Source organism: Carassius auratus, chromosome 3 (genome assembly GCF_003368295.1).
Source record: "Carassius auratus strain Wakin chromosome 3, ASM336829v1, whole genome shotgun sequence".
Classification (NCBI taxonomy): Eukaryota; Metazoa; Chordata; class Actinopteri; order Cypriniformes; family Cyprinidae; genus Carassius; species Carassius auratus.
In genome coordinates, this window is record NC_039245.1 from 16880645 (window position 1) to 16897556 (window position 16912).

At 37.7% G+C, this 16912-nt stretch overlaps 2 protein-coding genes across 3 annotated transcripts in view; one reads left to right on the forward strand and one right to left on the reverse strand.

Annotated features, from left to right (window-relative positions):
* LOC113055768 (phosphatidylcholine transfer protein-like) overlaps positions 1-5612 on the reverse strand; it is a 52529-nt gene extending 46917 nt beyond the window's left edge. Inside the window, exons 1-3 of one of the 2 annotated variants that reach the window (XM_026222120.1) lie at positions 5552-5612; positions 4412-4509; positions 3144-3261 (exon numbers count right to left, since the gene is read on the reverse strand). In XM_026222120.1, the coding sequence (XP_026077905.1) occupies positions 3144-3261; positions 4412-4444 (151 nt within the window). In that variant the 5' untranslated portion in view covers positions 4445-4509; positions 5552-5612. Of the gene's footprint in view, positions 1-3143; positions 3262-4411; positions 4510-5551 lie in introns of those variants that run through there. The other variant, XR_003277577.1, reaches the window with a different exon arrangement.
* A 1781-nt stretch (positions 5613-7393) lies between these two features.
* Positions 7394-12512, forward strand: LOC113055646 (transmembrane protein 100-like). Its single transcript, XM_026222057.1, has 2 exons — positions 7394-7544; positions 9656-12512. The coding sequence occupies exon 2, from the start codon at positions 9709-9711 to the stop codon at positions 10159-10161; it is 453 nt and encodes a 150-aa protein (XP_026077842.1). The 5' UTR covers positions 7394-7544; positions 9656-9708; the 3' UTR covers positions 10162-12512.
* The last annotated feature ends 4400 nt before the right edge of the window (positions 12513-16912 follow it).

Consider the following 16912-nt stretch of genomic DNA (forward strand, 5'->3'; position numbering starts at 1 on the left):
CAAAATTACTACAATGAAAACATAATAAGCTTTAACCGAAAATAATAATAATAATAATAATAATAATAATAATAATAATAATAATAATAATAATAATAAAAACAATAAAAATAATAATAACAAACATTTTATTTCAAATAATTGCAGAGGCAACATTTCTTATTTTCCAACTTTATGTACTAAAATAACTATAAATAAAACAGATTTTAAATTAATAAAAACAACAATAAAAAAATATATTAAACATTATGAACAAATAAACATAATAAGATAAAATAAAAAATAAATAAAAAATATTAAAATTAAAACAAAATACAATCAAATTTAGCATAAATAAAATATGTATATACATAAAATGAAACTTATTTCCAATAATTGCAAAGGCAAAATTAAATTTAACTCAACGCACTAAATAACTGCAATTAAATAAAAATATTAAAACTTGGAAATATAATAATAATAATAATAATAATAATAATATAAGTGACAAAAACACAAAACTAAATTACTAAAACTATAAATAATTATACAAAAATAAAAAATAAATATTTAAAAAATAATTAAATTATTTTAGCTACTTGCCCAAAACAAAAAAACAAAAAACGGTTATAGTTTCTCAATATGCTCACAGGCATGTTTTCCCAGTTCTGAGTGGTTCACGGGTGTAACTAGCATGAAAAAGATGACATATTCACCAAACAAGGGTGGAGGCGAAGGCGTTTACGTGTGATTGTAATCACAGGCGATTCCTGACTGATGTAACACAAACCACATTTCACCACTCTGGTGGTCCGACCCAATATTCATACCAGTGAATAAAAGACAAAGCATGAAAAAATTACACAACACAGAGATCAGTGAAATTACACATCAGCCGGGGAAAACTACAGAGAAAAGAGACACTGAACATGACAAGATGTTCAAAAGAAAGAACCAAACAAGTCCTGCAGTTTGACTGAAGAGTTTATTTGAAGAAAACCCAAAAAACCATAAACGCCTGTTAGGTAATCGAGAGCTGGAGCTCAGATTGTGCGGCTGTCTGTATAAAGCAGGGTTTTGGTGGGGTTTCTGGAGAGTCAGTCACAAACAAACACCCAGAGGAAAAGCGCTCATCCATCAGGACTGCAGCACGAACGCATGAGGCTCTTCACGAAAGATCAGCTCAAACACGTGCATGTCTGGAGCCAGAGATGTGTTTCTAATAAAACGCCACTCCACTCCACCCACGCGCACACATTCATGCTCCATTTGTGTTTACGGGAAATACACCACCCTAACACGTCACACCTCAAAAACTAGTTTTCTCAATTATACAGTTTCTCAACAAATGCACTCTCATGCATCGACAAAACAGGTCAAGTATAAGAAAAAATGGCTTGTTAGGATACATAATGCAATATGAAAGATCACAAGTGACACAGAACAGATATTTTGGACAGCGAAAACCGATTTCATGTCTCTAACCGGAGCACAAACATGGACCGAAGTGATTTTTAAAGATGGTTTAATAGCTCCCAGATCCAGAGAACAGATCAAGCTCCGCAGTGATTTCCAACGTTAACTTCATGTAAACAGTCATTTCACGAAATAAAACACTCATAACACTTCAGAGCAAAACTCCTTCTTTAGCCAGTTCAGACCATCTGTTAATAAACTGCAAAAACAACTCGGAAAGTTAATACTATCCCAACCACAAGCTCATTAACATGCAACCACCCATATTGACATATTTACTATATGCATTTATGTATCTATTAATTTCAGCTAGTTACAAAGGCAATTTTTTTTAATCTAAACTTAAATTGGAATAAAGATAATAAAAAAAAATTATACACACACATACACATTCTAACTTCTAAAAAAAAAAACACACAAACAAAAATACTTAAACTTTAAAATTACATTTGAAAAAAAAGAAAGAAAACAAAGTAAAAAAAAAATAGATTTAAATTAATAATGGACTGCTATGAAATACTTAAATAACACTACCTTGAATATGCATGCTGACGAAAAATGACAAAAGTAAAGGTTTATGCAAGTAACACAAATGTTTTAAAGAATTCAACAAGTATTTATGCTGTTTTGATGTTGATTTGTTAGAAAGAAAGTGAAAATAGTTTGCAAAGAAGAACAGAGGGGACTTAAATAAATAAATGAGGATATTTTTTTACACTCTAACTAGAAATCAGGGGAAACGCTTCATGTTAAAATGCTACAACTTGTACGTCGGCCCCTTTAAAAAGCTTCATCTTTTGTGATCAGTGCTCTCTCCCATCCCATTTTAATTACTAACACTTTTAATTAAACAGTAATCAGCTACTGAGCTTTAATGATGCCAAAAAAGAGATGGAGATTAAAATTCAAACCTGCTCAGTGGACAGAAATCTGATCCAGGGTCAGTTTCTGCTTTCACATGCCTAATATAAATAAAACGCTAAATTATGACACATTTAAGCCCAAATACCTGCATATCTGAATGCATTTGACCACCAGCAACAGAAGGAACTTCAATATACGAAAAAAAGAAAAAACAAAACATGAGAAAATTTAGAAATAATCAAGCCCTATGCTGCATTTCAACTGGGTAACAGTTTATTTGAGCTCCATAAAGCCAAATGTGGAAATTATGATAATGCATTCACATTTATTGTCTTTTTTTTACCCATAACAAAAGCCCATTTGAGCTGTTCTGCTCTAGAAATGGGTGTATCATCAACTATAACCTCTTCTTCAACCGGAGGAATCTGTCTTAAAATGCTTTATGACTCAAACTGAGATACAAACTAACTAAACTCTGAGGCGTGATGGAAGTGCTGTGAAGCAACTGATTGCATGTCATCTGGATTACATAATCAGACTGCAAAAATTAAATACTTGTAATAAGATTATATTGCACTGTAAATTACTTGTAATCAGACTACTGTTACTTTTTATTTATTGCATGATAACATATTACAATTAAACAGTCTGACTATATTTTCTTAAATGTGTAATGTAAGGGATTACGTTATTAACTAAACTTTTTGTCATGACATTTGGAATAAAAAACTTATTACATTTTGTAAGTAATCTACCCAGCACTGAATGATGATTTCATGAAGATGCTTGGCTGTGAAAGATCAACACGTCCCACTAATAATTACCTTTGACGCACGAGTCCCACTGTCTCCTGTAGTTCAGATCCATGTAAACATCTGCGCAGAGATCTGGAGCACAGCTGGCCAGAGAACCCAACACTTTGTACTCATACAAACCTGTATCCTGCAGAACATGACAAGAAAGACAAATGCATCACAAACACGAGCCAGATCACATCCAGAGCCTGTAATGCTGATCAAGAATCATGATAGATGACACATGTGTGCGCTGTTATGGATGCACGAGAGAGGAAACCCAAAATCCCGAGGCATGCAGACAGGATCTCTTGAATGCATCAGTCATGCTTGCTTTTGCTTATATGTTTTTGCTTATAAATCATTAACATCTGGATATTTAATGGGTGAGCATGGAAGACATTTCAATGTTTGTATGTTACGTATGTATTTTAGAAAATGCTATGCAACAGATGCATAACACATTGTGTTGAGTATTATATAACAGAAACGTTTTGCCCTGTCACTAGATTCAGCCATTTCATTATGTACATATTTTATAAACTTGTTTGTTTACTTACTTTTTCAACTTCAGCGAATATTTGTCAGAGTTCATTTATTTTAAAAAGCCAATTTCTGAAATGGAAAAAGTAAACCTGTCATTTAACAGCGCATAAAGCAGTAAGTCCATTATGAATTATAAAGTAGTACAGGAAAACTGTGGAAGGATAAATGGGGATCAAAAAGTAATAAGTGGAATAATTCAGACACTTAAAAACATCAATCATAATTAATAACAGAATGATTAATAAAACAAGACGATTTGAAGAACTGGCAAAATACTAGATGTGTATGTTGATTCAAATCAACAACTGCTAGAGAAAACGGATGTACTTTTGGACTTTTGATTCAAAATATTTAAAATTATTAAAATACATGGATTATGACAACATGTGACAACTAGCCCCGGCCTCCTGTAGTATGCATTTTATTTTATACAACACAACAATGTTTTTTAGTTAACTTTTCCTTTAATACAAGTAACAAATAAATTTAGCTGCAGTAGGTCTTGGTCTAGTTTGCAGTGAGTTTAAAGCTTACATAATATATAATTGTATTATATTGTAGGCTATATGTTGTTCAATATTATATAGAATAATATATGACCTTTGAGCAGTTAATAATCACAACCACTGCATTATCTTAGTTTGTTATGTTATGTTATGTTTGCCTGTGATGTTTATAGATTGTAAAGCCGACACCTCCTCGCTTTGCTGCACTGTTTTGACCGCGTGTTCTGTCACTCATGCTATATTAACCTTGTTATATAGTCTGTATATTTGGACGTCCATGGTCCCAGTGAAGAGCTCCCAGCCCCCCTCAGCTCGACCCACGCCTGCTGGAGCTCCTCGTCGCTAGAGTTGTGACGTTCGCGAACGAACCGATTCTTTTGAACGGCTCATAAACATGAACGATGGGAGCCGAGTCGCGACTGGAGAGGAGCCGTTCTTTCTATCGTTCTTTTTTCCTATGCGTGTTCATACAAATGAGCTCCTCCAGGAGACAGAACAGTTATAGGGGGAGTGGCGCACCCAGTGCAGGCCAACCCTTTATAGCGTGATGATATTAGTTATTAGTTGTGCATGCATTTACATTGCATTTTGTGTTCATTTAAAACTTATTTTAAAATCATTAAAAATGTTCTTTTGTGATACTGTACTTGTATAGAAATGTTTCACTAAAAGCTGTTTTCCACAGACATTCATTGCAGCCCACTTTGTTATTGTTCATTGACTTGAAGGGGCTGATGTCCTATTTGCAAAGTTTACAGTAGTAATAGTATGTAGTATGTAGACATTTCCATTTTATTTATTCTAATTTTATCTACTTAAAAAAAAAAATTAGTTTTCTATCAAAATGTTCTTGTGTGATAACAATGTTCTTGTGTGGAAGTGTTTGTAGTAAAAGCTGTTTTGCACAGAAATTCATTGCAGCCGGCTTTGTTTTTTATGTTTATTTGTGAGTAGGTATTGTATGAATAACATAAGTCAACATAGTTTTACACACACACACACACACACACACACACACACACTTTGTACTAAAGGTAAATCAAAATAATGATGTCACTGTCTAAGCAGAGGGATTTGTGCAACCCTATGGAATATAGTCGACACATGAGAAATGAGGTAATAATCAATATTTCAGAATAATTCAAACTCAGATATTGGTGTGTGATATCTGAGCTTTAATTATTTGACTACAAATCTCACCTCATAATACCTCCCAGTGATTATTTCCAGGATAAACTGAGATGCTCCCAAGCTGGCTTCTTAAAACTGACTAAATATTTAAAAAGAGCCAAAAGAGCCATTCTTTTGAACGGCTCTTTGAAAGGAACGGATCGCGAAGATCCGGATCCCCTCAAAGAGCCATAAATCCCATCACTACTCGTCGCTGAAGAGCAGAGACATGTTGCTGCTTCCACGAGAGTCATGTGTGCGCGCGAGATGACGTCAGAGCGCAGCTGATCGCGCGCCACGTGCTCACTGCACGACTTAACACTTACATGATTTTGATAGGGAATCGATATTTTATTTCCGTATTTTATACATGTAGATATATGAGCATCCAGTTTAAGCTTTTGTCGTATATATAATATACAATATAATATATAATGTATGAAATATCTAATAATATATTTCTAATATATGCATTTCAGAATTACTAATCATTCCGTGTTTTGTTTTTTTTTTGTTTTTTTTTGAAAAATCAAAAAATGCAGAAAGTTTCCTGTAAGTGGTTGGTTTAAGTGTAGGTAGGGCAACAGAAAATACGGTTTGTAAAAACCATTACGCCTATGTCCTCGCAGTTCACAAAAACAAACCTGTGTGTGTGTGTGTGTTGTACCACAATTAGGGCATAATGCACAGTAAACGTGCCATAATCTCAAAATAAACACTGATATATAAATTATTAAAAATATATATTTAACATTTTATTTTAGATTTATATATCATTATTTAGATTTTATTCTATTTAGTATTTAATTTACTTTGTATGTGCATGCAGCATTTTCCCCCAAATTGTATTGTGAACATCTGTAAATTATATTAATTATATTTTGTTTTAACTATGTTGTAACTAAGAGATAATGTACAGTCAAGCAGTCATTATCTCAAAATAAACCCTGACAGAGTGAGCAGGACACCGACACGAGGAACAGAGACGTTTGTCTTAGAGCAGAAGTGTATGAGCCACAGTTAGTAACCCAAAACTGTGATACTCGATATCTCCAGACCAGCTCAAATATTTATACTCCACCGCATTCATAACAGGCCTGTTAATTCATCAGAAATGGACAGCGTGTGACAACAGTTGTGAATCTCCAAAGAGGCTGAACCATACTGTATATAAACTCAAGTATACACTATACTATACAACCAAAAATGCCATTTAAACTAAAGAACATCAAAGATTGTGTCAAATATTATCAAAGAACAGTTTGGTAAGATCTGCGTTGTATGAACTCAAGCATTTCCTCTAGTTCTGCAGAACTTGGAGCCAAATGACGAAACTCTCCGTGGTCCGTGCTGTCAGTCAGACAGATCCGAGCGATGACCCTCACCGTGTGCTGCATCTGAGCAAAGATTTCCTCCGGGAAGGAAGACTGTAGACAACACCCTGTATCGCATTACAAGACAAAAAGAAGGATGCTCGAGTCTCACATGTGTGTGTTTGAGAGCAGAGGGCAAATCGCAGACACATTCAAATGTACGTTCACAAACACATGAGTGTTTGTGTATCTATCATGTCAGATATTGAAAAGAATATTGCATGTGCATTTATATCAATAAATGTTTTAATATGTCCTTTTAAATGCCATTTATTTTCATTTATTCTCCAATAAATGTAACTATGCCTACAAAAGTTGCTTTGGCTAAAAGTGTCTTCCACATAAATAAATGTAAATTTTATTAGAAAATGTTGGTTGTTCGGCTGCTTTTGTAAAAGTGTGAAATGCAGTTGATGTTGATTTGAATGCACTAAAACATATGCATATTAAAAACTTTGGGTGAACTATTTTTACCAAAATCAATATACTCAGCCAGAGTGATATAGTTTTATTTGCTCTCAATAAACTTTATTTTGTGACCAGCCATAAGAATATATAATAAAAGAAGATTATATGGTTTGTAAAAGACTCCATGAGATGGTTAAACCTGCCGCTTACGCTCCTCCCCTGAGTTCAGACTGAAGCAGTGTTAGTTCACATGGAGGAGGAGAAACACAGACACACATCTAGTGAATGAGTGCCACACACACACACACTCACTCAGTCTCTCACAGGAGAGCTTCACCAGCGGACTGCGTTTGGAGTATAACGGGACTTTCACTTCTTCAGTTTGCTGAACAGGATCTTTAGAGGACAGGATGGAAAACACGTGTGAGGTGAATGACTTGATCCCGCTCTCAAGTTACCTTCATGCATGCAGCAAACTCACCATGCATCATTAATTCACACGCACATTTAGGATTTTAATGAGTAACAATTAGTTTGTATATCTGTAAATGTGTTGCTCATGTATCTGCAGCCTTCTTGCATGCAGTTTCTGACATACACCATAAAAACATTGTAAATAAAGCTAGATTTTCACAAGAAAATACTATTTCAGTCTTTCTAGTTAAAAACTGCATTTTTAATTCAGTGTCATTTAACATTTCTTCATAATTATTAATGAAATCTACTAGCAATTCGATCGAAAACTGTATCCAAACCATTTTGTTTCATTGTATAATTGGTGAACGAGTATCAAAAACACATTTTTACCATTTTAATGTAAATGCACTGACTAAATAATGATAAAAACAAAATTTTAAGTGACCAAAATACAAGCTTTAACATTTCTAGTCAATTTCTATTACTATATAAAATACATATACAATCCTGCACAAATGCATTTAAACATTTGACCTTTTTCAAAAAGAGAGCAAAATCAGATTTAAATGTAGATGCAATGAAAATATAATGATAATAACTGTATTTTAAGTGAAAACAGACATTTTAACATAAAGTAATTACTAAAGCATTATGAACAAACAAAAAACGTACTACAGCACTGAAGTATCAGACTGATATTTTATGATTTTTCTATTTTTATGAGAGCTGATGATAAGCAAAACCTTGTTTTTGTTTGGGCTGTTAATTATGAGGATATGCAACTTTCAGATTGTATAAATGAGTCTCCCAGTCTAATTGGATTTTATTGTATTTGTACTGTATCATTGTATTGTGTTTTTGTTATAAAGAAGCAATGTTTCTACTCTGGATAGCAGTTTTCTGAAAAGTGCATGTTCAGTACAGGCTAAAAACTAATATGTAATGATATCCATCTCTTTCTACCCTTTTTTATAATGTAATTTACTATATAAGTCATTTTAAATTCAGTTATATTAAGCTGGCTTTACTGAATCTTTTATACCTTAAAAAATAAGTTAAAATTAGTAAACTGATGAGTCAAAGTAAAGCAAAAACATGCTCCCATGACTTATTTATCATATTGTGTTTGCAGTGTATTGGGTCACTGAAGAAGACCTAAATGGTGTAGTATTGAAGTGAATCTAAATGGCACATGAGGGTTGAAATCCAGGCCAAATGTTGCAGCTGTAACGTGTATGGGTCAGAGCGCAGAGAGTCACGGGCGTTTGGCAGATCTGCTGAGCGTCTTAAGAAAAAGCCCCTTGAGACATGGCTGTTAATTCATACGGCGCTCGTGTTTCGGGGGCCGGTCTGTAATGCCATACGGCGAGCTCTCCAGGGAATGTGGCACTCAGCCTGTGTCCGCGCTCATAGAGCAGATCCGTCTGAAAACCAAAACAACATCCTAGCATTTACTCGCTCACACATCGCTCTTCTCAAACATCGAGTTAGAGGTTTGTTTAGATCAGTCTTCAGTGTGTAACTCATCATACATCCCATAAACAAACAAACCTTAGCAACCAGCCTAGCAACACATACACACACACAAACACCCAGAGCACTCTAGCAACTTGCTAGTGCCATAGCAATCACCCAGGCAGGGTTGTTTTTGTCAGTATTATTAATGTTGTTATAGTATTTATTGATATTTTGAATTAGCTTAGATTTCTTTATATTTTGGTAATTTTGTCATGGTTTTGTCTTTATTATTTGTATTGTTGTTGCTTTTAAAAATATTTAGATATAAATATATTTAATTAAAGTTTATTTTTGTTTAAAATTAAGTCATTTTAGTGGTTAAATTAAATCAGAGCTAGAAATTTCTAAGGCAGTTTTAAAAATGTTCAAGTTTCTTTTAGGGTTAGTTTTTAAGTAGGTTAAGTTACTTCTTTGTAGTGATTTCGACAGTATAAACGATGGGGTTCTTCTTCTTCAAAAAACAAACCAAGATAGAAACTCATACAGGTTTGGAAAACCTTGAGGGTGAAAAATGATGACTGATTTTTTATAAATCAATTAGAAACCACAAGCAGTGTTTCTCTTTATCATGCCTCTGTAAATAAACGTGCTGTTTGTCCTCTAGGTGTGGAAACGGTGAGGAAACACAGTGAACCGACACAGTAGAGACTGCGGCTGATGCCTCAAAACACACGGACCCTGGACTCTGCGATGCCCTCCGAGCTGGTCAAAGACACCATGACCATCCCCGGAGCTCCCGAGCGAATGCTGCAAGAGAAAACCAACAACAACGAGCCTCCTCAACTGCAGCTGCTGGCCGTCACCATTCCCCTGGTCAACGAGGGGCAGCTGACCGCGGCCACCGGCGGAGCAGAGCTGTCCTGCTACCGCTGCACCGTGCCCTTCGGAGTGGTGGTCCTGATCGCGGGGATCGTGGTGACGGCTGTCGCGTACAGCTTCAACTCGCACGGCTCCACCATATCATACTTCGGACTGGTGCTGCTCTCGGCCGGGCTGGTGCTGCTTGTGCTGAGCGGGGTTTGCTGGAAGCTGCAGATGGAGAGAAAGAAAGAGAGGAGACGAGAGAGTCAGACAGCACTGATGGCCCATCAGAGGAGCATCTTCGCCTGATTCGACACGAGCACAAACTCAGTAACCTTCATGGTGAACAAGTCAATGCATCACATTTGGGATGACGTCCAGATGTTTTGCTACAGATTGTAAAAAAAAAAAAGATGGACGACTCATCTCTGCTTCCTTTCACTGTAGAAAAGTGAAGCCAGGATGTCCCGCTGTCATCGTGCGCCGCTGACGTCATTTGGAGCCCAAGTCTTGCACGAACGGCTCTGGGAATGAGCGCTCGGGACAGTTAACCGAGACAGACTCGCAGCTGCCTGTGTCCAGATGTTCAGACACAGCTGCACCGCAACAAAACGATCTGCTTGAAACAGCTCTCATGTCCTAGTGTGTACTCGCTCATGCAGCACTGTAGCTACTTCTCAAACACCGGGTTAGAGGTTTATGTCGATCGCTGACACTACAGTGTGAAACGCAACACAGAAAAACACTCAAAACACAACAAAGCAGTGTCATGGCAATCACCCAGAATGCACTTAGAACCACTTACAACAACAACACCCTAACAATTACTCAGAATGCCCAGCTCTTAATTAGTATTTTTGTCTTGTATTCTATTACCATTTATGCTTAAAACAAGAAAATGATCCGTCAATGAGCTAAAATAATTTTGGGTTCCCTTTGAATTAAGCTTATTTTTCTAAACCAGACAACTGACAGATTTTAGTTTTTCCTTTATTTTATTTTTTTCTGTTTTAAGCAGAAACTCACTTAAACACTCTGGAATCTACCTGTAACACTCTAGCAACCACATAGCAACACCCTAACAACAACTAAGAACACTGTAGACACATCAAAGCAACACCCTGGCAACTAACCAGAACACCCTAGCAACCACACAGCATACGTTTTGGCTTCTAAAAAAAAAAAAAAAATATTCTCAATATTCTTATTTTCCCTTTGAATTCATATTATTTATTTTTTTCACCCCACGGAGAGATATGTTTCTCTTATTTTATGCATATATTCACTCTATTTTGTTACATTTACCAGAAAACCAGATTTTATCATTTAACGTCTCAGACCTCAGATCTTAAACCTTAAAGCATTTCTTTTTTCTGTGGAACAATGAGAATATGTTTTAAAGAAATATAACTGTCCATACAATGGAAGTCAATGGGAACCAAAACTTTTTGGAATTTTCAGATTTTTAAAAACTTTTTTGAAATCTCAGAAATTTTTTCCCCATTGACTTCCAGTGTATTTTTTTGTCCATAAAATGGAAGCCAATGGGAACAGAAACTGTATGGCTACCAACATTCTTCAAAATGTCTCTTTTTACATTCTGCAGCATAAAGAAAGTTTGTGATGACATGAATGTTCATTTTTGGCTGAACTATCCCTTTAATATCTTAAATTATTCTGTTTTAAGAATCTTTAGATATCTGTTATGGAAAACAAGACCAAAATGTATGGTTAGCTGGGACGTGGGCCAAGGGCGAAAGCATCACAATTAAGACAAGTAACCACTGTGCAAACCCCAGAGACGGGAAGTGCCATATTAATCCATGGCTGCTCCCTGTCCGGGCGAATTAATGGTACGACAGCTTTGAGACATAAAGGAAAAGGGAGGAAAATGAGGAAATGTAGAACAATGATTTATTCTTCATCAAGAGTGTCTTTCTGACACCCAGATACTTTATATGTCACTTTTGTGAATGTACGGTACTTATATCACTAATATTATGATATATAAACAACAATGGGCTGGAAAACCAGACGTTATTATGTTCTTTTATCGAATTTGTTTTGTATTTCAGACTATGAGGACAGACAAAGATGCTCTTATTTGAGCATTGATTTATGACTGTGTTACAGTATGTGAAGATGACAGTATTATGTCATTTTTGTGTATTTAATCATGGAAATTGTGAATTATGGATGTCAGGTGCTTATTTTTTTTTAATGAATGAAAACGCATCTTAACAATTCAGTTTATGCTTGTAATTGTCATTCCTTAAAATATGTCTGTGGAAATGTTATATCTGTTAGATGTTGACAGAACTATTTTTAATAAACGCCTGTGAAAATAAAAATGTTTTATATCAATGGTTTCAAAACTCATTTGAAATTCAGTTGTAGACTGTAAAACTTAATAGCAATTGATGTATTAAAGCTGAATACACAGTTATAGTTGAATTTTATTAAATGCTGAATTTTAAAACAAACTGTTATGCTTTAAGTTCTGACTGAATGAGTGGTGTTTGAGTCATTTCATGTCTGCAGCTGGTTTAGAGCAGGCTGGCTTTCATTATTTATCCATTAACTTGTGCTGTTTGTTTGAAGTTGTGCAGTTTGGGTTTGGTCGAAAGACGCCAACTGAATGCAAAGAGCTTTCTCGTGTAAGATGTTGCGATTAAAACTTTCAATACTGAATGGAAGGAAATGTTCCTTTCTTTCTTTTACAATGAGTTCTGCTCACTCCACGTCTGCACTGTGCATTGTGTTTATGTGAATGCAATCAGATGTGTCTAAACTTCAGTGCATATGTGGCTGAGAATTTCAAAGGCAGATTTTTTTTAATGACTTTAAGTCAGCTTGAAATCAAAACTGACTTTATTTACTTTGCTAGAGCACATTGCTAGTCTTGATGTAAACACTTAATCCATGCAAGTTAATCCGCTGAAAAAAAACTGTTTGTCTTTGTAATCTTTAATCAAAATCGGAACATTTACTTCCGCTCTGGAATGGCATTCCTTTTCTGTTGACATCAGTTTGACTGCTTGGGCAGTATATCCTTAAACACACCCCTCCTACCATATTAATAAGTGCCGGCCGTTCTATCTGTTGAGGGAATAATCAGCCATACTGTTCGTTGCTGTTTACATTCCTCCCTGCTCCAACACCAACAACAGGAGTGGGGCACTGAATTAACTGTACCAGCTCACCCTGATGCTTTTCTCATCTTGGCTGGGGATTTCAAACACACAGACTTGAGTGTGTTCCCAAAAATACACCAACACATTAACTTTCCAACACGAGGTAAAAACATTTTGGATTTTGTTTACACCATCGAGAAAGGAGCTTACAAGGACCTTTACAGACTACAAGCCCCCACCACTGACCCATGACAGCAACATTTCCCTGCTGAAATGAGCGGAACATTACTGGGCATGTACTGAGAGACCATCCACTCAGCACTCACACATCTAGAGAAAAAAGACTCATACGTCGGAATGCTGTTCATAGATTTCAGTTCAGCGTTCAGCACAATCATCCCTCAGCAGCTCATTAACAAACTGGTCCAGCTGGGGCTCAACACTTCACTGTGCAACTGGCTGTTGGACTTTCTGACTGGAACATCTCAGGCAGTACGGGTCGGCAGCAACACATCCAGCACCATCACACTGAAGGGGTCCCCCAAGGATGTGTGCTGAGCCCCCTCCTCTTCACTTTGCTGACTCATGACTGCACACCGTCAAACAAATCCAACCTCTTTATTTAGTTTGCGGATGATACGACTGTGGTGGGTCTCACTAGCAACAGAGATGAGACAAACTACAGGAGCTAGGTGAGCCGCCTGGCCAGATGGTGCATTAACAACAATCTTTCTCTGAATGTGGAGAAGATGACCAAGATTGTTGTTGACTTCAGGAGAGTACACACTCAGCATGATCCTCTGACCATCAACAGAAGAGCAGCACCAAGTTCCTGGTGTGCACATCACAGAGGACCTCTCCTGGACCGACAACACTGCAGCACTGGACAATAAATCACAGCACCATCTCTACTTCCTCCGCAAATGGAGAAAAGCCAGAGCCCCGTCCCCCATCATGTGCACCTTCTACAGAGGCACCATCGAGTGCATTTTGTCGAGCTGCATCACTGTGTGGTTATGGACTTTAAGATTGAGCTAGATTGAACATTGCTGTTTGCTAAGTCAAACATCATTATTACTAATGCCCAATAGGTGAAAAAATCTAAGTGTAAGTCAAATCCAATTAACTTTTACATTTTTTTTCTTTATTTTTTATTCAGCTTTTTGGAAATCCACACCTATAACACATACTCAAATATTAATGCACAAAGTTGTTAACCACTCAGAAAACCATACTAATACCCTGGAAATTACCATGAGCATCCTAGCACCTGCATAGCAACCAGTCAGAGCACCTTAGACACATCAAAGCAACACCCTGACAACACCCCTGAACACCCTAGCAACAACACAACAATGCAAATAAAACAACAAAACTATCAGCGCTGAATTAATTCTCTATAGGTGATCGCTTGTGGCCTTGAACTGCTCACTTCAACATGACGGTTTAAAATAGATGGACTTAGAGATGTATTTATAGGTAGCATTTAAATTGCTATGCGTTTCCCTGACACCAGACACTACAACTCAACGGTTTGTTTGCGTCAGAGGAGCATCCACAACACACTTCATCAGATTTGATGGCCAACTCACAACCGAGTGGACACACAACGGACAGCAGATACGTCCTGACACCTGACACAGAGATCAGATGTTTGAAGCCCAGTAAGATGTCGTCAGGAAGCTAGAGAAAGTCCTTTAGAGAGACAGAAATAGACACAAATGAGACCAGTGTTATTTTATTAATGCTTATATACAATAGTTTATTCAAATTTTGAGATAGTTTTTATTATTCTATTTTTCAGTTTCATTTGAATTAAATTTTTAGTAATTTTTGTGTATTTTTGTCCTTCATATTATACATATTTAAAGCTAAACCATGTATAATTTAGCTGTTTTTTTATTAGATTTTGGGGAAATTGTAACATTAATTGTGAAAGTTTTTCTCAGAATTGCGAGATAAAATTACAACTGTAAGATAATAGTAAGTCTATTTTCCTCATAATTGGACCTTATAACTCGCAATTGCAAGTTTATATCTCACATTTGTTAGCAAATAAGTCAGAATTGCAAGATATAAACTCATAATTGACAGAAAAAAGTAACAATTACAAGTTTATATCACACAATTCTGAGAAAAAAAGTTAGATGTAAAATGTTAGATTTGTTTGGATCATTAGATGCAAACTCGCAATTGTGAGAAAATATTTATTTTTATTTATTTATTTTTTATATCTATATTCAGTAGTGGAAACAAGTTACATTACAGATTTATTCCGTTATTTTAAAATAGAATTGTTTTTAGATTTATTTAATTATTTTAATATAGTTTTAGGTTACAATTACAATAAACAAAAAGGGAAGTGCAAAATTAATGCATACATTATTTAATTTATAATAGCATCCCTTAATAGTCTATATCAAGATTTATTTATTTATTATTTATTTTATTTTTTACTCTAGAGGAGAAACATGAAATATCATGATCTTCTTCTCAACTGAAACATTTAATGTGAAGCAATCAATATATTTAAGAGATCTCATTTGGGAGTTGTGTTTATAATGTATAATAGTATTTCCACATCTGTCCTGTTTAGATGTCTTATATAAATTGTCACGGGAGGAGCACAAGACAGACACAGTGGGCGTGGCGTCAGGCCTCGGAGAGGCTTTTATTAACAGAAATCATAAAACAAAGGGAATAAAAGTGGCCAAAGGGGGAAAGTGTCCAAAATAACAGGGAATCTGGTGTCCTCGTTGTGCTGCGGGATTTGTGTAGGTCGGGCAGTGTTCATCAAGGAAGGGTCCAGGCAAGGGGCGGAGTCCGGCGGCCGCACGCGCTCCCCTCCTTGGTCCGGGGCGCGAGGGGCGGCGGCTTCTCCTAGCGGCCGCGTCTCTCTCGTTGGCCGCGGCGCTGGTAGGGGATGGACGGCCCGGCATCCTGGCCCGTCGGCCGTGTATACGGGTGCGGTTCCCATCCGGATCGCGGGTCCGGCAGCTCACGTCTTGGTGGCGCGGGAGTCCCTCAACGCACCCTTCCTGGACCCACGAGGACACCAGTGTGCATGCACGGGGAAGAGACCGGTCTCCTGAGGAGAGGCGCGTTGGGCTTTTAAACAGCGGCGGTAATGAGGCTCCACTTCCTTCAGGTGTGCCCCATCACACGCCGCCAGCCCTGACTCGTCCAGCGCCCCTCCTCTCACACACCCACTCCAGTCGGGAGCCTGGTGAAGGGCGGCGATTTAGGACGGGGTGCCGGTGACAATCAGGGAGGAGGCAGCTGACTCGTCACATTCCCCCTCCCAAGCGACATCCCCGTCCCCAGGGCGCCACCCACACGGGAGTGCTACCATCCTCAACCAGGCTCCAAACGGTCGGAGTGGGCGGGGCTTCCTCTCCGGGCGGTCCTCCCTCTCGCAGCGCACCAGAACAGGGACAGAGAAACCGGGTTTTAGTGACAGCCTCAACCAACCACAGGGTAAAAGGACAATGGAAAAGTCACTTACCCCTTGTGTGGCTGGGAGGCTGTCCCCAGTTTTCCTCCGTCCCAGTCTGGGTTCTCACGAACGTTTGCAAGCGAGAGGGAGTGACGTCACCAGACGTTTCCCAACTGCGCTGTCTAGGCTCCGCCTGCCCGCATTCTCCACCAGTGTCACGGGAGGAGCACAAGACAGACACAGTGGGCGTGGCGTCAGGCCTCGGAGAGGCTTTTTATTAACAGAAATCATAAAACAAACAGGGAATAAAAGTGGCCAAAGGGGGAAAGTGTCCAAAATAACAGGGAATCTGGTGTCCTCGTTGTGCTGCGGGATTTGTGTAGGTCGGGCAGTGTTCATCAAGGAAGGGTCCAGGCAAGGGGCGGAGTCCGGCGGCCGCACGCGCTCCCCTCCTTGGTCCGGGGCGCGAGGGGCGGCGGCTTCTCCTAGC

Coding starts and splice junctions, on each gene's coding strand:
- LOC113055646 (XM_026222057.1), top strand. CDS start 9,709: ATGCCTCAAAACACACGGACCCTGGACTCTGCGATGCCCTCCGAGCTG.